General features: G+C 38.1%; 2 protein-coding genes across 6 annotated transcripts in view; one reads left to right on the top strand and one right to left on the bottom strand.

Annotated features, from left to right (window-relative positions):
* VPS50 (VPS50 subunit of EARP/GARPII complex) overlaps positions 1 to 13,516 on the bottom strand; it is a 128,532-nt gene extending 115,016 nt beyond the window's left edge. For both annotated transcript variants that reach the window (XM_059933852.1, XM_059933853.1), the window contains exons 1-2: positions 13,395 to 13,516; positions 5,558 to 5,626 (exon numbers count right to left, since the gene is read on the bottom strand). In XM_059933852.1, coding sequence (XP_059789835.1) covers positions 5,558 to 5,626; positions 13,395 to 13,427 — 102 coding nt within the window. In that variant the 5' untranslated portion in view covers positions 13,428 to 13,516. The remainder of the gene's footprint in view (positions 1 to 5,557; positions 5,627 to 13,394) is intronic.
* A 203-nt stretch (positions 13,517 to 13,719) lies between these two features.
* Positions 13,720 to 25,208, top strand: part of HEPACAM2 (HEPACAM family member 2) — a 53,280-nt gene continuing 41,791 nt past the window's right edge. The window contains exon 1 of one of the 4 annotated variants that reach the window (XM_059933846.1): positions 13,720 to 13,958. The gene's annotated coding sequence lies outside the window, so the exon portion shown is untranslated. The other 3 variants (XM_059933850.1, XM_059933847.1, XM_059933849.1) reach the window with 3 other exon arrangements.

Raw genomic sequence — 25,208 nt, 5'->3', positions numbered from 1 at the left:
ACCCTCTCCTTAAAAGAAGAAATACTATCTATTCTGAGAAAAGACATCACAGCACCTTCAATCCCAGTGTCTAATGACCCCAGTCTTTCCAATTCCTACACCTTCTACATCCAATAAAATTCTCAGTCCTAAATCCTACTTTTAAAATGTCTCTCAAATTTAACCCTTCTCCATTTCCTAAACCTCATACTCTTATCTTCTTAATCAGTATCCTGGTCTAGGATTGCCACTCAAATATCTATCTGTACCCTAATTATCTTTCTAAAACAAATTAATCACCAATTCTAGAAGACCCTGCACTCACATCTACCTACCCCTAATCCTCTCCTAGCTGTGCTACCACTGTGCATACCTTAGTATAGACCTCTACTATACTCCTCTGCAATTATCTATTTTTGCTTGTCTCTGCTACTCAGGTTCAGGCAGGAATAGAGTCTTGTACCTCTTTGCATCTTCAAAACTTAGTAACAGCCTCACTCAATAAATGATTGCCAAATGCACTGTGTAAATGATATTTTATGATTTGCTACGAAAGAAGGGTTAAGAATATCAAAGCATCTGAAGCCAAGAGAAGCATAATTTCATTAATGGTTAAAAAGAACACAGTTAAATATTTTTAGCCATGAATGCCTAAGAAAAAGTCTAAATGATTCTGCAGATCCATGGTAAGAGTCCCTCTTGGTACCACCTGCAGAAGACACCTGTCTTAAATGAAACATAATCCTAAATTGAAATTTAGTGATTTATCCCAATCACTAAAGCTAAAAAAGTCTCCTAGTCATAATTTTCAATACTAATCCTGTCTAAATCAGACAGCAATAGACTCATCAGTTTATTCTTTTGACTGTATTTTTGTCATCTCTCTCCTACAAATATTACAATAAAGATAGTATAAAATATCAGAGCTAAAAGTGCTCTTAAATATCATCTAGTTTAATCACATGTTTTCACAGATGAGCACGCTGGGGCACAAAGCTATTAAAATGACTTCCCTTTAATAAGATGAAAGTTTAAGTCAATACTTGAACCTAGCTCTCTTGGCTCTTATTCCAGCACTTTCCTCATGTTTTGGTAAAGTTCTGAAAATAAAGCTCTGTAATTAGTGTGGTTTTAGGATTCTTTTCACGGATTCTAAGAAGTCAGTCAAATCCATTTATCTTACTTCACAGAAGTATTCTAAAAGCTAGAAAACACTCTGCCCAAACTCCCAGAATGTTATATAATAGAAATGCTACACAGTAGGTAGGTACTCAATAAATATTTATGGAATGAATTACATATACAAACAAAAATACTTCTTATATTTAGACAAATATATTTTCAGGTTTTGACTGCAACAGCTATTTCTTTTGTCTCCTCACCCTATATTTTTCTTTGATGAAGAAAATCAAAGGCATAGTTAAGCCAATCATGCAAGAGTAAACGTAGCTGAATCCTATTTGTATTTACAAGTCAGTAAAGTCAAGGCCTTAAAAAACAACCAACCAAAAAAAACCCTTATCTTTAAAGAATAATATCAGAAGGCAGTATTTCAGTAAAAATTCATAAACAATATTCATATTAGTACTCTTTTTCAGGTTTATGATATGTAAACATTATAGAAGCACTGTGGGAAGTTTACTTAAGATGTTTACTTAAGTTTACTTAAGATATAGATTTATAAGGTTCTGATATTTTTATTTTTTAATCGGGATTCAACAAATCCTCTCAAACACAGTCCCAATAAGTTCTATAACTACTAACCATGTGGCTATTACAATTATTATATAACAAATGTTGGTCTTAATTCTTCATAATTCTGTAACCAATTAAATTATCTAAAAATCTTTCACATAATTCAAACAATATACATTTCCTTAAATGGACAACAAGTTTAGTCAGTAAATACAATATAGATTAATTTCTTATATCCTTACCTCTGCATGAAAATCCCATTAATTTGAAAACAACAGAATCCATTTCCCAGGAATGAAATTTTAGGTCATCACTAACTCTTCATTCTACTTTTTCCCACAAAAATTGTCCATAAAACTTCCAAAATTTTATCTAGAACGGTTCCTGTATTCCCGTTCTTTCTCCTCATCGCGTCCTCAGCTTGGCCGATGGTTCCCAAACATGGCTCCGCAATGGAATCAGCTGGGGCTATTTAAACGCTACCGACGCCTGGCTCCACCCCCCAGGCGGTGATTTAATTGGACTGGGGTACGACCTGGGTACCGGTAATTCTAATGTGCAGCAAAGTTTGGGCACCATTGACCTTGGCTCTGAACTATTTAAGCTAAGATTTTTTTAATCTGCTCAATTTCCTTTCTTACAGCAAATTCTGAAAAGAATACTTTTTTTTGTTGTTGTTACTTTCTGTACTATTTTCTCCACCAAAATTCCAATTTTCCAGTATATGGATTATTATTTGACTCACATCTCCTCTTAAAATGAGATATAGTGTCATCTTATCTCTAAAATGCAGAAATTGTACCAGATGATTTCTAAGGTTTCTTCCCACTCAGAATTTATAGTTCTTAAGGAAAAAAAAAATCAATAGTACTTTCTGGATTATCAAGCTCACCTGATTCCCTTCTTCAGTTCTCCTTAACTATCCTCCTTTTCCTAATGAGTCGAACCATATGAAATTTGCCAATATTAGACCATTTCTAATCTAAAACAGCCATTTCATATGCTCCATCTTAATATTTCCCTCCTACTTATCCTTTATACAAGAACCTTTTAATGTAACACCCAAGCTAAACTTTCTTTCTTGAAAACCCCAATGAAATCTCAATTCCTTGTTACAACTTAGAAAAATATGATGACAAGAACAGGAAAAAGAAATGGGTCCATTCCTGAAGATGAAAGATGCCTTTTTTAAAATGTTCTACCTATACTTGAGAGATAGAGCTATTAAATGAATTAACGTTTAAAAGCTTCTCTATACAAGTATTTACATTGAACACTTAAACAGTGTAAATTGATTTTTTGTTTGTTTTTTACTTCTCCCACTGGAATATCAGGGGAATCCAAGCTAAAATAATGCTTTTTTTAAACTGAGGTATAATTGAGATACAATATATTAGTTTCAGGTGTACAAAACAATCATTTGATATTTGCATATATTGCAAAATGATCACCACAATAAGTCTAATTAACATCTGTCACCATAAACAGTTACAGAATTTTTAGAGAAGATTAAATTTATATGTATGACCTAACTATAAAGTAACATCTAAGTTGTGAAACACAGCATTATGTTTCAGCATTCAAGTTATACCAAGCTATGCTGTGTAAGGAATTTCTGAACGTGAGCCTTCTTAATTCTTAGTTTCAATACTGACTGTGAACTTCAACCACATCAAACTTAATCTGCTGACTGGAGCTTTGCCACTCTCCAGACCCAGCAATTCAATTTCTCAAAACCACCCAGAGTAGCTCACCCTGCAGTACTTGAGATGTTTCCAGAGAGAGCACAGAGAGAATAGACATAAAAAACTCATAAGGCTTTCTTAGTATAAGGCTAAATTTAAGCTGAGGGCATTGATGCTAATTTTACCATTAGCTGTTTTACAGTTTAACTAAATTAGCTTCTTAGTGTGTTTCAATCAGCCCACTGCCCTAGGCTTAATCATCACCTGAACCATTTACACTTGCTGACCTTGTGATTCCAGGCTGGCCTCTCTAGCCAGAGCCCATCATCTTAAAAGTATACACTGCTATACATATACACGTATCTATTCTTTTTCAAATTCTCTTCCCATTTACGTTATTACAGAATATTGAGTAGAATTCCCTGTGCATTAATCAACTATACTCCAATATAAAATAAAGTTTTTTTAAAAATTAAAAAATAAAAATTAAAAAAATCTTTTTTTTAAGAATAAAGAGTATACACCGCTGATCACTGATGGGGAGAGGGTGCAGAGTCAGTAAGAAGACTATGTAATGAGATCATTATAAATTCTCTACCTACCACTAGTGGAAAAACATCACGGACTCATGGTTTAAAGACAACAGAAAGTTCGTATGCAATACATTCATGTATTTTTTAAAGAGGCTCACTTATCAATTTTACTCTGGTTCTGAAACATCTAATGCAATCTACTTCAAGGCATGTTCATAATGTCTGATAATCTTTTTTTTAAGTCAAAGAAATACAGAGAATTATCTGTCAATTAGGATTTATGGTTATCTCTTAGTTCCCAATTTTATCACATTCAATAGTCTTTTCTAAAATTATATAAAACTATTCAAAATGCCTCTTTATAGCTTCTGAGCCATTTCATGCAAAAGCGTTGGTTAGAATTTTATCATATTTGTATCTGACCTAATATAAAAGCTAAGCAGTAAATACAAAATTCACTTTAGGGGATAAGGCACCTCAAAGAGGTGGGAAATCATCCTCCTAAGCAGCTGACACTGAGGTGTGGTAAGAGGCCGTATGATTGCTGATCAAGAGAAACAAGCCCTGTGTATTAAGTTGCCAGACACAGGAAACAAACAGTAGTTTCAAATATGATCCTCAAATTGAAAATCACAAGAGCAGACATTCAAAACAGGCTTTGATCCACGATAGAGCTGCTATGCACAGAGGCAGCTGTGAGTGGCGAGGCCCCGGAGAGTGAGACAGCAGGGATTTATTTATTTAACAATGGCTAATATTTCTCCTGAGGGGAAGCCAGCTAGCCTTCAAATGACACCTATTTGTAGACTGCGAAGTTCACATGAATATCAGGGGATTAAAATCCAAGATATCTACAATTTAGCGTAAGCTGTGCTTTAGCTACTTACTCAAAAATCTCTGCTCCAGGGACTTCCCTGGTGGCGCAGTGGTTAAGAAGCCACCTGCCAATGCAGGGGACACGGGTTTGAGCCCTGGTCCAGGAAGATCCCACATGCCACGGAGCAACTAAGCCCGTGCACCACAACTACTGAGTCTGCGCTCTAGAGCCCGCGAGCCACAACTACTGAGCCCGTGCCACAACTACTGAAACCCACGCACCTAGAGCTCATGCTCCGCAACAAGAGAAGCCACCTTAATGAGAAGCCCGTGCACCGCAACAAAGAGTAGCCCCCGCTTGCTGCAACTAGAGAAAGCCCACACGCAGCAACAAAGACCCAATGCAGCCAAAAATAAATAAATAAATTTATAAAATAAAAAAAAAAATCTCTGCTCCATAACAAAAACATAATTTACTACGATTTTTGGCTCAGTGTTACAGCACAAAAAGTAAGCCATTTCATTTTATTTATCCAAATTACAGCAGATGAATCAATAAGTTTCATTTATAGATATATAACTGCTTTGAGGCAAAGAATTTGATACAATAATAAACTCTAAATTTATCAATTTCCCATTTTCTGCTTCACTATAATGAATCATACTGCATCCCAATGAGTAATGAAAGCAAAAACAAGCCCCAAGCCTACTGCATTATAAAAGTTTACCTAGCTCATCATAACAACCATCTGCCTGTGGGAAGGAAAAGCTTCTGTGAATCAATTATCCAAAGGCAACAATATTTTCTTAAGGAAGTGAAAAGTCGCGCTCATTCATGTAGATCAATACCTTTCCAGGGACCCGGAGACTCTCAATGGCACCCACATCACTGAGGCTCTCTGGGGGACTTTTCAGACCCTTAAAAAAAAAAATAACATAAAAGGAATTTTAATTGTGCTGCAGAACTGTAACATGATAGAATATACTTATTGAAATAGAAATCACCATTTTAAAAACAGAAATTTTCCTGCTTTAAAATAGATAGAACATACGTTTCTAAAAACAATTGTCACAACACATATAGTACTATACTATTATTAAATTAAGTAAAGATGTACTTTCGGAAATTTAAAATAAAATTACTATATGGCACCTTTATACCTAACAGTTGAAGTCTAACTTAACCATGATTCAAAAACAACAAAAAGAAACTTGGGTGACAAAAAGCATTCTATAAAAGCACTTATCTATTAATCATGACCAAATGCACGTGTTAAAAAGGTCCAAGCATTATGACCCACAGATATAATATACCAACTGACTGAGCTAACCAAAGATTTTTAAATAATGATAATTGCTTAGTTAATACATAAGTAATCCCTAGATTTTATCATTTCTCACCAATGCACCCAATTTGTACTACATAATTGAGACTTAAATCTCACATCTCACTGCTTTAGCTCTTTATAGAAAGTACCTGGTACTTTCTATATTCACATCAAATGAGGGATTGTGAAAGTCTCATTTGTACCAGGGAAAGTTATCAAGACAGAAAGAAGTCAGCCATTTAAATTTTCTTTAAAAGCCTCTTTTTAACATAGTCTATTCAAAGCAGACACCTAAATTCCCTGTAATATTAGTCTATAAGCAAAATTAGCTGGTACATGAACTTGAGGAGAGATTTACGCTACTGTCAAGTTTCTGTCCTTCAGATACTCTATATTGGCTCTTTGGTGTCCTTGGTAACCAAAATATATGTTATGTTTAGGTTGATCATTTGAGTCTTAGAGTAGAACTTGCTCATTTTTAAATTGCAGAGGTGTGTATTTTCTCTTCCCTATTATAAAATACCACCAGTCATAGCTACAATTTTTTATGACAAGGTGCTCTACCTCATCCCCAATCTTCCATTATCCCCAGAATACCACCCCCGCAGCTTTCTTTGTCTCTCTCTCCCTCTCTCATACTCTCTCTCTCTCTCTCTCTCACACACACACACACACACACTCTCTCACACACACACACACACCCCACCCTCTAAAGAAACCAAACCAATACTCCACTTTCAGAACTCCTCTATGAAGTTTTCCTAAATCTTATGTTTCAAAGAAACACTATTTCTCAGTAATGCTCATGGATCATCTCCATCAACATTACCCAGGGAAGTTTTTAAACATAAAACTTCCACATAAAACTTCTAGGTCCCACCACAGAGCTAATAAATAGGTATTTCTAGATTAGGACCAGGAGTTGCATTTTAACAAGCAACCTGGATGACTATTATAATCTCTAATGTTTTAGAAACCCCACTAGACATTTCCCAACACCTCTGCCAAAGTAGTGAAGTTTTAAATATTAAATATATATCTCTCTCAGACCCAAGAGAAGGGAAAGACCAAGTCCTCTATTTGCCTTTATAGCCCAGGGGCTAGCACAGTTCCAGGAACAGAGTAAGCACCAAAGAAATTAGTAAATTATTTGGAGTCTTAGGCTCCAATCTCTAACTAATTAGGCCATCGTTCCCATGGGAATATGCAACTGACTTTAAAATGAAGTTTCTAGGGAAGTCTGCAGGAATAAGAAAAGCATACTGAGGCTAAAAGTCTTACAATGAGTGAGAAAATAAAAGTACGAAACTACTCTTGTGTGTTTGTTCTTCCTTGTCCCAATTTCTCACCAAGAGTCATCACAAGGGCATAGCACCAAAAGTGGTAAAGAAGGCAAGGTTGGGTTATGCAATTAAACATCTCTATACATTATATACACACGCTTATATACATTCAAACGTATACACATACATGAGAGTAAAGCTTCATAATTTGATTCAAAATCACGACCACCCCTAAAATACCTTTTAAAAAAATAATTGTCATGACTTTTAAACAAACATTTTAAAAAGTATAGATTTGTTTAACCACTCTAATAAATTCTTGAAGGAATATATCAGGTGTAATTTTCTCTTTCCCCAGAGTTACTCAGTAAAGAAACCAATGCCTAAAACAAGTAAACAAGTGGTATATACCAATATCTAGAAAAAGGCCTTGCCTCCCAATTAGTTACCACACATGATAATTTGCTACTAATACATGACAACTTCCCACCAAATGTACAAAATAAAAGTAATAAAAATTGGAAACCCGGGCTTCCCTGGTGGCGCAGTGGTTGGGAGTCTGCCTGCCGTTGCAGGGGACGCGGGTTCGAGCCCTGGTTTGGGAGGGTCCCACATGCCGCGGAGCGACTAGGCCCGTGAGCCACAATTACTGAGCCTGCGCGTCTGCAGCCTGTGCTCCGCAATAAGAGAGGCCGCGATAGTGAGAGGCCCGCACACCGCGATGAAGAGTGGCCCCCGCTCGCCGCAACTAGAGAAAGCCCTCGCACAGAAACGAAGACCCAACACAGCCCAAAAAATAAATAAATAAGTAAGTAAATAAAGGAGTAAACCTTAAGACCCCAAAAACCGTTTACTTAGTATGATAACCCTAATTTAAAAAAAAAAAATTGGAAACCCTATGTACATGTTAGGAAGCAGGGGATTCACAGAATGGCTTCTGCAGACAACCTGCCTGTCATCATTCTCTAACGATGGTGACAGTAACTCACGGGCTGTTATAAGGGATAAAGGAGATAACATATATGAGAGGCCAAAAATGGTGTCTTATACATGGTAAGCACTCTTTAAGTGTTGACCATTATTCTGAATATCACAGAGAAATGCTTTTTTTTTACCTTATCAAAACAGAAATAAAGAATTACGTAAATGTCTCAAAGCACAATATGACTCACCTGTATTTTAGGATTATAGATCTTCAACCCTTTGATTAGCAATTTTATAAATTTCTACTAACAAATATGAAGTCAGCATTTTTATTTTATCTTTGCCTCTTTAAAGCAGGAAGTCATGGTTATAAGTACAGTACTCTGCCTTTATTAAATTAAAACTTTCACTATAATCATTAACCATTATTTGATTTTCTTTTGTATTTGATTTTTGTTTTCATAATTTCCCCAGTTTAAATTTATATAAAATCCATCATAAATAATACCTGTCTCTGCAATTTTATTTCTTTGTCCAAATCAGATTACACTTCAGACTACTTCTGTTTTGTCTACATGAATACTCAATTTCCATTTATGAGACCAGCAACTTACATCCCAATGATCAAAAGGAGCCTGTGAGATGATTTGTGATTCCTTTTCTTTTCAGAAAAAGTTTCAGCAAAACTCAACAGAGTGTTTATACGCAGCCCTCAGTTTCTCTCAAACCCACCCTAATCAGGTTTTCCTCCTCACCACTTCACAGAAGCACTGTTGTCAGGTCACCGATGACCTTATTGCTGCTCAGTCCAAAGGCTCATTCTTATTCTCACCTTCCACGGCCCATTTGTAGCATTTAAGACAGCTGATCACTCCCTCTTCTTTTAAATTCTTTACGTGGCTTCCAGGACCCACTCGATTTGGATGTTCTCTATCCAACAAATATTTATTGAGCATCTGCTAAAGGACAGGTGCTCTTCAGGTTGCGGCAGACTGCTCACCTCCCTGGCTGCTCCTTCTCAATCCGCCTTCCCAGATCCACCTCTTCTCCCGACCTTGAAACACTGAATCCTCAAAAGGTCCAACTGTGGACTCGTTTTATTTCTACAAGCACTCCACTGGTGATCTTAGCCAACTTGTATGCCCTCTTTATTCTCATAACTCCTAAATTTTTTATCTATACCCTGAATTTCTCCTCAGAAATTCAGGCTCTTCTAGCCAACTGCTTATTTTCTTTCTCCAAATATCCAAGAGGCTTTGAAATGAACAAGTCTTAAAACTTTCTCCCTTCCTTCAATCTGTTCCTCTCTCAGTCTTGCCCACCTCATTAAATGGCAATTCCATTCTTCTAATTGCTGGGGCCAAACCATTTGGAGTAAACCTTGAAGCTTCTCTTTCTCTCACAGCCCAAATCCAATCTATTAAGAAATCCTGTCAACTCCACATTTACGATACATCCACGATCTGACCTCTTCTCAACACGTCCACCACTTAGCACCCTGGGTGAGGCCCATACCGTATCTCACATGGATTATTGCATTAGCATCCTTATTGGTCTCCCTGGCCTTGCTATAAGTGAGGAGAAAAGTAGAGGAGATGAGGTGAGGATGAGGGTCTATGTGATCAGGCTTCCTGCCCTCAGCTCTCTGACCTCATCTCCTACTACTTCTCTCCTCACTCACTTCACTCCACCCACAATGCCCTTTGCTGCTCCTCAAACATGCTCCTGCCTCAAGGCTTCTGCCTCAAGGCTTCTGCATCTGCTTTTCCTTCCACCCAGAATGCTCCTTCCCAGACATCCTCAGAGCTTACTCCCTCACCTCCTTCAGGTTTTTACTCAAATGTCACCTTCTCAGTGAGGCCTTCCATGGCCACCCTATCTAAAATTATAAATTACCCCAAATTGCCAATAACTCCCAGGATTCCCTATCCTCTATTCCTCCAAAGCATGTATCACCACATCTGCCTTAGCACTTTGTTTTGTTAACTGCTGCATCCCCCAAACTTAGAATGGTGCCTGGCACATAGTGTTAAGTAATCATTTGTTGAATGAACTGAAAGAACAGAGCCCAGCATAATGGAGAAAGCAGAACAAAAGAGTTCATCTAAATAAAGAGCGCTAACAAAGCCTGCTCTACACTCTCCTCCAAACCAAGATCCTTGGAGAGCTGAAATTCCAAAAACTCTAAGTTTCATAGACCTTAATTTCACATCTCTCCACATCAACAACAATATATTATCAGCATATTCTTTAGCCTCACAAAAAAGAAACATCTTTATGTATATTTATTTGTAATACTACTACCTTTAACCTGACAACAAACAGTACAAATAAAATCCCCAGTGTAACTCTAGGCAGCACCCTACTTTCCTACCTCGTAGATTCATGAAATGTGTATTAATAATGATTAAACATGTGGAAGTCAAGACATAAACAAACATAATTAGGATGATTTTTAAAATATGTGTGAAACTCTGAATTTTACCTCACCTTTTACAGTGTAGTTCCAGCTTTTTGTATGTGCTCTTTAGTTTTGTTTTTCTTTTTTTCCATCCCAACTAAGCACAGATTTTACCTGCTCAATCCAATAAACAACTGACTGAGGCTGAAGAGTTCATTTTCAGAACAATTTCACTACATTTAAGAGACATAAACTTATTATCACTGGTATCTGGACTTCTGTATTTTTCTCTCCCACTCACTATTACAAAATAGGGTTAGAAAACAAACCAACCGGGACTTCCCTGGTGGCACAGTGGACGAGAATCCGCCTGCCAATGCAGGGGACACAGGTTCGAGCCCTGGTCTGGGAAGATCCCACATGCCATGGAGCAACTAAGTCCGTGTGCCACAACTACTGAGCCTGCACTCTACAGCCCGCGACTCACAACTACTGAGCCCACGTGCTGCAACTACTGAAGCCCGCGTGCCTAGAGCCCGTGCTCCACAACGAAGAGTAGCCCCCGCTCACCGCAACTAGAGAAAGCCCGTGCACAGCAATGAAGACCCAATGCAGCCAAAAATAAAATAAATAAATTTATTTGAAAAAAAAGAAAACAAACCAATCAAAGTTGCTATACAATGATGACAATATCAACTGTGCTGAACTGCCAGCAAGCAACAGGAGAGAGCAGCAAACCTAGCTGAGGCACAAAAGTCCAAATTCAGCATCCCAGAGGCAGTTTAGGGGTATTAGTGGTATAATGTACAAAACTGTATATTGTTTTAAAAATCAAATGGGGGACTTCCCTGATGGTGCAGTGGTTAAGAATCCGCCTGCCAATGCAGGGGACAAGGGTTCAAACCCTGGTCTGGGAAGATCCCACATGCCGCAGAGCAACTAAGCCCGTGCGCCACAACTACTGAGCCTGCATTCTAGAGCCCGCAAGCCACAAGTACTGAGCCCACGTGCCACAACTACTGAAGCCTGCGCACCTAGAGCCCGTGCTGTGAAACAAGAGAAGCCATCACAATGAGAAGCCTGAGCACCGCAACGAAGAGTAGCCCCCACTCACCGCAACTAGAGAAAGCCCGTGTGCAGCAACGAAGACCCAACGCAGCCAAAAATAAATAAATAACTAAATTTATTTTTTTTTTTTAAATCAAACGGATACCAAAGTCAGCCTGAAATCAACTACTGTTTGAATTACTGCCGGCTTCCAGTATTCCCGCTTTCCAACCATCAATTCAATCACTGAGATGATCTCTGTGATCATGCACTTCTTTGATAAGGCCCAGGAACTGTGGTAACTCCTTTATCTCTTTACCTTGATCATATCATATACACATCACCACTAGGAAAGCCCCATGTGATACATGTTATCATTCCTATTTTAAAGATGTGAAAACAGATGCTCAAAAAAGTTAGGTAAGTTGCTCAAGGTCACACAGCTACTACAGGATGGAGCAGGACTCAAACCCATTCTCAAAAAAGAAGTGTTATGAAGCATAAAACCAGGACTCAACAAATGTGAGGGACTGCCAACTGTTATCACACACTTAATTAAATCTTTTATTATTCACAGAACTTCTAAATTTTATTTTCATGACATTAACAATATAATTTGACAGAAGTAAAATAAACACATAGGATTCATGTATTCTTCACCAGAGATCTACAATTTGTAATCTATTCAGCTATCTCTCAAATTCTAAACTATCAAATAAGAATTTAATTTGGCATTTGTAGTCTTTTTTTAATCAACAACAAAAAAATTCACAAATGAACCTTTCACTAAATGATCATCCTCCACATTCTCCAAAGTTCTCAAAACCACACTGATTTAAAACTTTAATCTAAATTACCCTTCTCTCATATAAAAACAATAAAGAATGGCCAATTCTAGTAAAATATTAGAGTTGAAATAAATAAAGGTATCTAAAACCAAACCATAATCAATAAGTACATAAAAGTAAGTTTCTGCCACTTCTGATTTGAAGGAAGCTGACACATTATTAGGAAGTCCCTAATATTTATGAGATGAGACAGAAAACAGCCAAAGTTTTTATTCATGAATTAGCATTCTGGCAAAAAATAAAAGACCATTATTTTGCCACGACAATGATTTTTTTAAAGTATCATTTCACATACACTAACTTACTGATGACTCCGATAACAGAACTGTGAGACACGATGAACAAAAATAATTATTATTCCCATTTTCACATCCGGAAACTTAAAGCTACTAGATTTAGGGACTTGCCCAAAGTCATAAAGCTATCAATTCTGTCTTCAAATTATCTGCTTTTTTCACTCTTTCTAGTCATCTCTATTGCACAGACCTCACTTCCCTACCCAGGCCACCCTCACAGACGATGGGCAGCTTGGATAAAGGGAACCCTGCAGGGTAGTTAGGGCTATCACTGGAAAGCTGGCAAAAGGGAGAAAAGGACGAACAAATGTAGCCTCCGACTTCCTCACTGACCTCATCTAAAGGAATGTTTCTGGGTCACCGGGATCCACCTGAGCAGGGCTCCGAACCTGGCGGCTTAGATGAGTTTTCCAGGGTGTGCTCGAGCTTTATGGTGCCCCTGACACCTGCCACAACCTTTAATTTGGTTATCTGCCTGCCTGCGGCCCAGGGACAGAACATCTTGGCTCCTATCCCAGGAGAAATGAAGGAGACCTTTGCTTCAGCCTCTGCGACTTACCTGCCGGGTCATAAGAGATTTGATTCTTTGCATGTCGAATTCGTGAGGGGGCACCTTGCTGCAGAGAACTAACAAATCACACAGAACTACCAGACAGCCGGTACCGACACAGGGAAGCCATAGTGAGTGGTCACGTGGCGCTGCCGAGCTGGGTTTCCCTTCCTTTCCCTGACCATGCTGGGAATTGTAGTCCCCCGGCTGCCGTCGGCACCTGCAATGGAGGCGAGAGGACGGCCCAGGTACTACATTTCCCGGCAAGGAAAGCAGCTGACGCGTCGGTTAAGCCCACAAATCTCGCTCTGAGAGAGCACGGCGGTCGCCGGTCTTTAAAGAGGTACTTGCTCTCGGTAGCTGCTCCGGCGAGGCGAAAACCTAACTCATAGGTGACCAGACATTGAGCAACAGGAACAAACGCTGAGAAGACAGTATATAAACCAGGCTGACATGACCACCCCCCCAGGAGTGTGGTGGAGGAAACCCCACCTGGTCTTGAGGGGCGGAGTGAGAGGACGACAGACTCACGCGAAGGGACTGCAACGCCAAGGACGGGACGGCTCCAAAGAGGTGACCTGAGAACTTGGCACTCCCCAGGTGGCACAGGGCTTGGCCTGAGGAAAAGAGTGGTCCAAGTTGTCCAATGGCGGCTGTCCAGGTTAGGGCTGTTCTTCCTCAGTATTGGCATCCAGAGCAGAAAACTAAAACCAAAGGATTTAATCCCCACCTATCATTTTACCACCTGTGTAATCTAAGGCAAGTCAAGATGGAAAATATAACAATAAGTACACATGTCACTTTAATGTCCTCTTTTCAACTTTTAGCAGTTTAGCTAAACTGGGGAAAGCAATAGGGGAGTGGTTTGGGGCTCAATTTAAGAAAGAACTTTCCAGTTATGAGAATACCAGAAAAAAAAAAAAAAAAGAGACCCAGAGCTAACAATTAACAATAGCTAACATTTACTGAGAGCTTACTACCTGTCAAAAACTCTCCTAATAGCTTTACGTTTGGTATCTCATTTATCCACACAAGCTTTTTTTTTTTTTTAATGGTATGAATGAGTCTTTTTTTTTTAATTTAATGGTATGAATGACAGTCTTTTTTTTTTTTAATTTAATGGTATGAATGCGTCATATGGAGTTGGTACTATTATCCCCATTTTAAAGATGAGGAATCTGAGGTACGGAGAAATTAAGTAACTTGCCTAAGGTTACTGCAGATATGCAAGCAGAAACTGAAGGGCTGTTTATCCAGATGTTTTAAGTAAGGCTACCAAGGATTTTCTTTTCGCATTTATTTTAATTAATGTTTATTAGAAAATAATGAAACACAGACCCGTGATTTCAAAGATATTTCTTAGGACAACTAAAGAAATGTCAAAGTTTGCAAACTAATGAAAAATATTAGATAAACAACAGTTGTGGGTGGTAGTCAGATATGGCAAAAATAATAAAAGTGGTGTGTAAATGGGGGACACTAATATAGAGGTTATTCGCAACTCTGAAATTCTAGTTTTTGACCTCTCAGCATCTTGTCTTATGAATTTTTTACAAATGAGGTTGTAATATTTGACTTAGGGTTTTGTAAGGATAAGTGAGAGCATGTAAGTGAATGCAATTTATAAATTGTAAAGCACCTTACGATTATAAAGCATTATAGTCATAATTCTGCCCAGTTTTCTGCTCCAACAGAACCACCCTATTCATAGTTCTGTCATTGTGCTTGACAATTCCTTTTAAAATGATATGCTTACCTATATGGTTTTCTGACTCTGTTACTTCTAACCCCATGAAGAAATTTCAGTACCTTTTGGGCAACCTTAGTTTAGTTCATTCTTTACCTGCTCTAATCTTAATTGCCAGACAGTTCTTACTGTGTGAAAGTCTTCCGTATTTAGAAGTCCCTGAAAGTATCAAAGAGACAGAAACTGCGGACCATATTAGCATATAAAATGAAACCCAATTCAGTAAACATTTGTTGATTGTTGGGCACTAGTCAACACTATCCTAAGCACTTCAGATTAATAAAATACAGTTTTGACCTTTAAGGAGTTTACAGTTTAGTTGAAAAGCATGTATTAGGGGTGATCCAAGCCCAGTAGTTCTCAAACTTGACTGTTCAGATTCACCTGAAGAGGATGCCGTTGTTATTGTTATCATCTTTGCAGGAGTTCTTTGTTTAAGGTCAAGAGATTCTTATAGGCAACCAGCTCTAGCATTTAAAATCTATAGAATGAGAAAATGAATCCATCTAAGGTTCTGAGGTCACAGGACTAGAACCCAGACCCAAACCCAGAATTTTTCCCCTCAGTACACAAAGTTGCAGGTGACCAAAAAAAAAAAAAGTTTTTTCATTTTGTGTATTTGTTTTATTCCTATCCGCCAAACTGGGGAAACGAGTGTTTTCTGTATCTACTTGACCCTGAAGAGGCAAGAAGGCATTACAACTTTGCTTAACTCTAATACTCTACATTTTAGTTTACTTCTTATTAACTAAAACGAAGTAGACAACCAGGCCTCTAAAAGTTCAAAGGCTGTAACTATAATATTGGAAGCATGTAAAGTGAATCAATGCTGTTGCCTAAATAAAATATATTTTCTAATTCAGCATACTCTAACACTATAGAAAATAACTGAGCCACCCATGCTACCTTTTTAACTCCCTAAACTAAAAAACAAAAACCTAGAGCCCTAAAGAGCACTTTTTAAAAGGTGAAGCATGTCATTTCATTTCCATTTTTCAAAAATACATATATGAGACTTAGAACTTTCACAGTTGCCTGAGGGTCATTAGTGGTAGGCCAGAGCAAACTAGTGGAGGGTGTGGATGGCCTGCCAGTAAGTCTTGAGGAGAACCTGTTGGACAGCCGTCCCTTGGTAAAGGGGTGCCAGCCCCATTTTTGTAGATTGGAACATCCGGGCTAAGAATTAAGTAAGTTGATCTGATTCGGGGTAGTAGCGTTAGCAGTAAAGTAAGATAAGGACATATTTCTGATGGCCCAAATAGGAGGAGCCCCTGGAAGCTTAAATAAAAGCTGAGATCCTGGTTTGATTAGGAAGATACATTTCTAGTCATCCTATAAATATCAAAGCAGCAGAAAGATGTGGCCTCCCCAGGATGATGTAACTACACTTCCTGAGCAAGCAGTAGTAGAAAACAGGACTCTTGCCAAAGGTAAAGCAGTGACCTGGAGAAGGGCCCAGGAAGGAAAACATTGCTGCAGAGTCATTTAGCGGCCGTATCAGTAGATTAGGGCTTCTGGGAGGCAGCACTGTAGTAGGAGTGAACACTAGCACAGGCATAGGCGATTATGATGGCCTTCTCTAGCAGCCAGCTCTTCCCTGTAAACTCTAATCTTTCCGAAGACCTATCGAATTAGAACATAAGACAGGGCTTTCTTTCCCCAGTTCTTCTCACTCCCCACTGTCCTATGTTGACCTTGGCATTGGCATGTCACCACCTGTCATTCCCAATTCTTCCTACCATTCCAAAGCACTCATATGCTACTAGTAAATAATGAATGTGGATGTTTGAAATGCATATGGCAGACTCTTTGCTTTATAAAGCAAGACCAGCCTTACTTAAAATTTAAACGAACTTGACAGTAAACTACAGTGTGAGTTGAGAAGTGACAAAAAAGCCTTGCACTCACCCCCACCCAAACCCACACCCACACACACAAACACAAACACACACACACTACCCCCAGTAGCTTCTTGCATTGTTTGCAGTTTAGTCACCATGGATATAGATTGCTTAATGTAATCAGTTTTTCCACTTCAAATGCAAATATAACTAAGATCAATAAACAAGCTCCTGAACAGTATGGTAAAGCAGAGCCCCTCAGTAGGTTACAGGTGAGATGTGAGATGTTGATGGTGGGAAATTTCTTATAATGATAAAACAATTTAAACCATCTTTAATAATCATGTAAAAATGGAAAGCAATTGAAGTTATATATACTTTAACATCTTAATTGGAGTATAATTGCTTACAATGGTGTGTTAGTTTCTGCTTTAGAACAAAGTGAATCAGCTATACATATACCTATATCCCCATATCCCCTCCCTCTTGCGTCTCCCTCCCACCCTCCCTATCCCACCCCTCTAGGTGGTCACAAAGCACTGAGCTGATCTCCCTGTGCTATGCGGCTGCTTCCCACTAGCTCTCTATTTTACATTTGGTAGTGTATATATGTCCATGCCACTCTCTCACTTTGTCCCAGCTTACCCTTCCCCCTCCCCATGTCCTCAAGTCCATTCTCTAGTAGCTCTGCGTCTTTATTCCCGTCCTGCCCCTAGGTTCTTCCTGACTTTTTTTTTTTTTTTAGATTCCATATATATGTGTTAGCATACGGTATTTGTTTTTCTCTTTCTGACTTACTTCACTCTGTGTGACAGACTCTATGTCCATCCATATCACTACAAATAACTCAATTTCATTTCTTTATATGGCTGAGTAGTATTCCATTGTATATATGCGCCACATCTTCTTTATCCATTCATCTGTCGACGGACACTTATGTTGCTTCCATGTCCTGGCTATTGTAAATAGAGCTGCAATGAACATTGTGGTATATGTCACTCTTTGAATTATGGTTTTCTCAGGGTATATGCCCAGTAGTGGGATTGCTGGGTCATATGGTAGTTCTATTTTTAGTTTTTTAAGGAACCTCCATACTGTTCTCCATATTGGCTGTATCAATTTACATTCCTACCAACAGTGCAAGAGGGTTCCCTTTTCTCCGCACCCTCTCCAGCATTTATTGTTTGTAGATTTTTGATGATGGCCATTCTGACTGGTGTGAGATGATATCGCATTGTAGGTTTTTTTGTTTGTTTGTTTGTTTTTTAACATCTTTATTGGAGTATAATTGCTTTACAATGGTGTGTTAGTTTCTGCTTTATAACAAAGTGAATCAGTTATACATATACATATGTTCTCATATCTCTTCCCTCTTGCATCTCCTTCCCTTCCACCCTCCCTATCCCACCCCTCTAGGTGGTCACAGCACAGAGCTGATCTCCCTGTGCTATGCGGTTGCTTCCCACTAGCTATCTATTTTATGTTTGGTAGTGTATATATGTCCATGCCACTCTCTCACTTTGTCCCAGCTTACCCTTCCCACTCCCCATATCCTCAAGTCCATTCTCTAGTAGGTCTGTGTCTTTATTCCCGTCTTGCCACTAGGTTCTTCATGACCTTTTTTTTTTTTTACCTTAGATTCCATATATATGTGTTAGCATACAGTATTGGTTTCTCTCTTTCTGACTTACTTCACTCTGTATGACAGACTCTAGGCCCATCCACCACGTTACAAATAACTCAGTTTCATTTCTTTTTATGGCTGAGTAATATTCCATTGTATATATGTGCCACATCTTCTTTATCCATTCATCCGATGATGGACACTTAGGTTGCTTCCATGTCCTGGCTATTGTAAATAGAGCTGCAATGAACATTTTGGTATATGACTCTTCTTTAATTTACGGTTTTCTCAGGGTATATGCCCTGTAGTGGGATTGCTGGGTCATATGGTAGTTCTATTTTTAGTTTTTTAAGGAAACTCCATACTGTTCTCCATAGTGGCTGTATCAATTTACATTCCCACCAACAGTGCAAGAGTGTTCCCTTTTCTCCACACCCTCTCCAGCATTTATTATTTCTAGATTTTTTTGATGATGGCCATTTTGACCGGTGTGAGATGATATCTCATTGTAGTTTTGATTTGCATTTCTCTAATGATTAATGATGTTGAGCATTCTTTCATGTTTTGTTGGCAATCTGTATATCTTCTTTGGAGAAATGTCTATTTAGGTGTTCTGCCCATTTTTGGATTGGGTTGTTTGTTTTTTGTTATTGAGCTGCATGAGCTGCTTGTAAATCTTGGAGATTAATCCTTTGTTAGTTGCTTCATTTGCAAATATTTTCTCCCATTCTGAGGGTTGTCTTTTTGTCTTGTTTATGGTTTCCTTTGCTGTGCAAAAGCTTTTAAGTTTCATTAGGTCCCATTTGTTTATTTTTATTTTTATTTCCATTTCTCTAGGAGCTGGGTCAAAAAGGATCTTGCTGTGATTTATGTCATAGAGTGTTCTGCCTATGTTTTCCTCTAAGAGTTTGATAGTGTCTGGCCTTACATTTAGGTCTTAATCCATTTTGAGTTTATTTTTGTGTATGGTGTTAGGGAGTGTTCTAATTTCATACTTTTACATGTACCTGTCCAGTTTGCCCAGCACCACTTATCGAAGAGGCTGTCTTTTCTCCACTGTATATGCTTGCCTCCTTTATCAAAGATAAGCTGACCATATGTGCGTGGGTTTATCTCTGGGCTTTCTATCCTGTTCCATTGATCTATGTTTCTGTTTTTGTGCCAGTACCATACTGTCTTGATTACTGTAGCTTTGTAGTATAGTCTGAAGTCAGGGAGCCTGATTCCTCCAGATCCATTTTTCATTCTCAAGATTGCTTTGGCTATTCAGGATCTCTTGTGTTTCCATACAAATTGTGAAATTTTTTGTTCCAGTTCTGTGAAAAATGCCAGTGGTAGTTTGATAGGGATTGCATTGAATCTGTAGATTGCTTTGGGTAGTAGAGTCATTTTCACAATGTTGATTTTTGCAATCCAGGAACATGGTATATCTCTCCATCTATTTGTATCATCTTTAATTTCTTTCATCAGTGTCTTATAATTTTCTGCATACAGGTCTTTTGTCTCCTTAGGTAGGTTTATTCCTAGATATTTTATTCTTTTTGTTGCAGTGGTAAATGGGAGTGTTTTCTTAATTTCACTTTCAGATTTTTCATCATTAGTGTATAGGAATGCAAGAGATTTCTGTGCATTAATTTTGTATCCTGCTACTTTACCATATTCATTGATTAGCTCTAGTAGTTTTCTGGTAGCATCTTTAGGATTCTCTATGTATAATATCATGTCATCTGCAAACAGTGACAGCTTTACTTCTCCTTTTCCGATTTGGATTCCTTTTCTTTCTTTTTCTTCTCTGATTGCTGTGGCTAACACTTCCAAAACTATGTTGAACAATAGTGGTGAGAGTGGGCAGCCTTGTCTTGTTCCTGATCTTAGTGGAAATGGTTTCAGTTTTTCACCATTGAGGACAATGTTGGCTGTGGGTTTGTCATATATGGCCTTTATTATGTTGAGGAAAGTTCCCTCTCTGCCTACTTTCTGCAGGGCTTTTATCATAAATGGGTGTTGAATTTTGTCGGAAGCTTTCTCTGCATCTATTGAGATGATCATATGGTTTTTCTCCTTCAGTTTGTTAATATGGTGTATCACGTTGATTGGTTTGCGTATATTGAAGAATCCTTGCATTCCTGGAATAAACCCCACTTGATCATGGTGTATGATCCTTTTAATGTGCTGTTGGATTCTGTTTGCTAGTATTTTGTTGAGGATTTTTGCATCTATGTTCATCAGTGATATTGGCCTGTAGTTTTCTTTCTTTGTGACATCTTTGTCTGGTTTTAGTATCAGGGTGATGGTGGCCTCATGGAATGAGTTTGGGAGTGTTCCTCCCTCTGCAATATTTTGGAAGAGTTCGAGAAGGATAGGTGTTAGCTCTTCTCTAAATGTTTGATAGAATTCTCCTGTGAAGCCATCTGGTCCTGGGCTTTTGTTTGTTGGAAGATTTTTAATCACAGTTTCAATTTCAGTGCTTGTGATTGGTCTGTTCATATTTTCTATTTCTTCCTGGTTCAGTCTTGGCAGGTTGTGCATTTCTAAGAATTTGTCCATTTCTTCCAGGTTGTCCATTTTATTGGCATAGAGTTGCTTGTAGTAATCTCTCGTGATCGTTTGTATTTCTGCCGTGTCCATTGTTACTTCTCCTTTTTCATTTCTAATTCTATTGATTTGAGTCTTCTCCCTTTTTTTCTTGATGAGTCTGGCTAATGGTTTATCAATTTTGTTTATCTTCTCAAAGAACCAGCTTTTAGTTTTATTGATCTTTGCTATTGTTTCCTTCATTTCTTTTTCATTTATCGCTGATCTGATCTTTATGATTTCTTTCCTTCTGCTAACTTTGGGGTTTTTTTGTTCTTCTTTCTCTAATTGCTTTAGGTGCAAGGTTAGGTTGTTTATTCGAGATGTTTCCTGTTTCTTGAGGTAGGCTTGTATTGCTATAAACTTCCCTCTTAGAACTGCTTTTGCTGCATCCCATAGGTTTTGGGTCGTCGTGTCTCCATTGTCATTTGTTTCTAGGTATTTTTTTATTTCCCCTTTGATTTCTTCAGTGATCACTTCGTTATTAAGTAGTGTATTGTTTAGCCTCCATGTGTTTGTATTTTTTACAGATCTTTTCCTGTAATTGATATCTAGTCTCATAGCATTGTGGTCGGAAAAGATACTTGATACGATTTCAGTTTTCTTAAATTTACCAAGGCTTGATTTGTGACCCAAGATATGATCTATCCTGGAGAATGTTCCATGAGCACTTCAGAAAAATGTGTATTCTGTTGTTTTGGGGTGGAATGTCCTATAAATATCAATTAAGTCCATCTTCTTTAATGTATCATTTAAAGCTTGTGTTTCCTTATTTATTTTCATTTTGGATGATCTGTCCATTGGTGAAAGTGGAGTGTTAAAGTCCCCTACTATGATTGTGTTACTGTCAATTTCCCCTTTTATGGCTGTCAGTATTTGCCTTATGTATTGAGGTGCTCCTATGTTGGGTGCATAAATATTTACAATTGTTATACCTTCTTCTTGGAACGATCCCTTGATCATTATATAGTGTCCTTCTTTGTCTCTTGTAATAGTCTTTATTTTAAAGTCTATTTTGTCTGATATGAGAATTGCTACTCCACCTTTCTTTTGATTTCCATTTGCATGGAATGTCTTTTTCCATCCCCTCCCTTTCATTCTGTATGTGTCCCTAGGTCTGAAGTGGGTCTCTTGTAGACAGCATATATACGGGTCTTGTTTTTGTATCCATTCAGCCAGCCTGTGTCTTTTGGTGGGAGCATTTAATCCATTAACATTTAAGGTAATTATCGATATGTATGTTCCTATTCCCATTTTCTTAAATGTTTTGGGTTTGTTATTGTAGGTGTTTTCCTTCTCTTGTGTTTCTTGCCTAGAGAAGTTCCTTTAGCATTTGTTGTAAAGCTGGTTTGGTGGTGCTGAACTCTCTCAGCTTTTGCTTGTCTGTAAAGGTTTTAATTTCTCCATCAAATCTGAATGAGATCCTTGCTGGGTAGAGTAATCTTGGTTGTAGGTTTTTCTCCTTCATCACTTTAAGTATATCCTGCCACTCCCTTCTGGCTTGCAGAGTTTCTGCTGAAAGATCAGCTGTTAACCTTATGGGGATTCCCTTGTGTGTTATTTGTTGTTTTTCCCTTGCTGCTTTTAATATGTTTTCTTTATATCTAATTTTTGATAGTTTGATTAATATGTGTCTTGGCGTGTTTCTCCTTGGATTTATCTTGTATGGGACTCTCTGTGCTTCCAGGACTTGATTAACTATTTCCTTTCCCATATTAGGGAAGTTTTCAACTATAATCTCTTCAAATATTTTCTCAGTCCCTTTCTTTTTCTCTTCTTCTTCTGGGACCCCTATAATTCGAATGTTGGTGCGTTTAATGTTGTCCCAGAGGTCTCTGCGACTGTCCTCAGTTCTTTTCATTCTTTTTTCTTTATTCTGCTCTGCAGTAGTTATTTCCACTATTTTATTTTCCAGGTCACTTACCTGTTCTTCTGCCTCAGTTATTCTGCTATTGATCCCTTCTAGAGTATTTTTAATTTCATTTATTGTGTTTTTCATCATTGCTTGATTCCTCTTTAGTTCTTCTACGTCCTTGTTAAATGTTTCTTGCATTTTGTCTATTCAATTTCCAAGATTTTGGATCATCTTTACTATCATTATTCTGAATTCTTTTTCAGGTAGACTGCCTATTTCCTCTTCATTTGTTAGGTCTGGTGTGTTTTTGCCTTGCTCCTTCATCTGCTGTGTGTTTTTCTGTCTTCTCATTTTGCTTATCTTACTGTGTTTGGGGTCTCCTTTTCACAGGCTGCAGGTTCGTAGTTCCTGTTGTTTTTGGTATCTGTCCCCAGTGGCTAAGGTTGGTTCAGTGGGTTGTGTAGGCTTCCTGGTGGAGGGGACTAGTGCCTGTGTTCTGGTGGATGAGGCTGGATCTTGTCTTTCTGGTGGGCACATCCACGTCTGGTGGTGTGTTTTGGGGTGTCTTTGGCCTTATTGTGATTTTAGGCAGCCTCTCTGCTAATGGATGGGGCTGTGTTCCTGTCTTGCTAGTTGTTTGGCATAGGGTGTCCAGCACTGTAGCTTGCTCTTCGTTGAGTGAAACTGGGTCTTGGTGTTGACATGGAGCTCTCTGGGAGATTTTCACCGTTTGGTATTACGTTGAGCTGGGAGGTCTCCTGTGGACCAGTGTCCTGAAGTTGGCTCTCCCACCTCAGAGGCACACGCATTGTAGTTTTGATTTGCATTTCTCTGATGATTAATGATGTTGCATATTCTTTCATGTGTTCGTTGGCCATCTGTATGTCTTCTTTGGAGAAATGTCTATTTAGGTCTCTGCCCATTTTTGGATTGGGTTGTTTGTTTTTTTGATATTGAGCTGCATGACCTGCTTGTAAATTTTGGAGATTAATCCTTTGTCAGTTGCTTCATTTGCAAATATTTTCTACCATTCTGAGGGTTGTCTTTTTGTCTTGTTTATGGTTTCCTTTGCTGTGCAAAAGCTTTTAAATTTCATTAGGTCCCATTTGTTTATTTTTGTTTTTATTTCCATTTCTCTAGGGGGTGAGTCAAAAAGGATCTTGCTGTGATTTATGTCATGGAGTGTTCTGCCTATGTTTTCCTCTAAGAGTTTTATAGTGTCTGGCCTTACATTTAGGTCTTGAATCCATTTTGAGTTTATTTTTGTGTATGGTGTTAAGGAGTGTTCTAATTTCATTCTTTTACATGTACCTGTCCAGTTTTCCCAGCACCACTTATTGAAGAGGCTGTCTTGTCTCCATTGTATATTCTTGCCTCCTTTATCAAATGAAGGTATATTTTAACATTATTTTGTGTGGCTTCCTGTGTAACCATCCTGAGTTCAGAAATAACTCCAGCAGCTAAGATTTTATTCCTACTACCTGCCACTAGAGGGCACATTGTCATGCTTCTGTCACAACACTTTCTCAGGATGTGCCAGACAGGCGTTGTCTTTTTTTACTGTGTGCCATGACATGAAAAGATGACCTAATTCGTTTTGGAATTTAATATTTTTATGTAACATCTGTTATCGCTATGTCATAAAGTAAAGGATATTTTTAATATAACACACAAAAAACAGAAAAATAATCTCAGAATAAATATCAGTCCTTTAAATTGAGTAAATTTAACATTAGGAGAAACTTACTCCATCATCTTTATTTCTCTCACTTTGACTAGGACCCAAAACACTTTATCATGAGCCAGCACTGTGTCTGAAAAGCACTAGAAAGAGCTTATTTAATAAAAGCAATTAGAGATTAATATTGATTTAAAAGATGTGAGGGGGAGTCTATGTGCTATATATAGAACTTCAGTATTACTTTCCAAATTGTATTTTGTGCAATCCAATATTAAAATTTATACGCATTTCTTAAGCATCAACTGAGAATCAGAAGACATGGGCCAAGGAACATTTGGGTTTACTTCTGGGGGAACAACTTAACAAAAATACTAGTTAACCACTATGCTAGATCCATAGATGAATAAGACCAGTCTTTGTATTAGATGAGCCCAGAGGGAAAATAAACATGCAATAAAATCAATTGAGGTTAATGAGATAAGTGCTGAAATAGTGCTGCTA

This window comes from Balaenoptera ricei, chromosome 9 (assembly GCF_028023285.1).
Source record: "Balaenoptera ricei isolate mBalRic1 chromosome 9, mBalRic1.hap2, whole genome shotgun sequence".
Classification (NCBI taxonomy): domain Eukaryota; kingdom Metazoa; phylum Chordata; class Mammalia; order Artiodactyla; family Balaenopteridae; genus Balaenoptera; species Balaenoptera ricei.
Note: the sequence above shows the minus strand (reverse complement) of the source record. Positions and strands in the feature narration are given on the sequence as shown.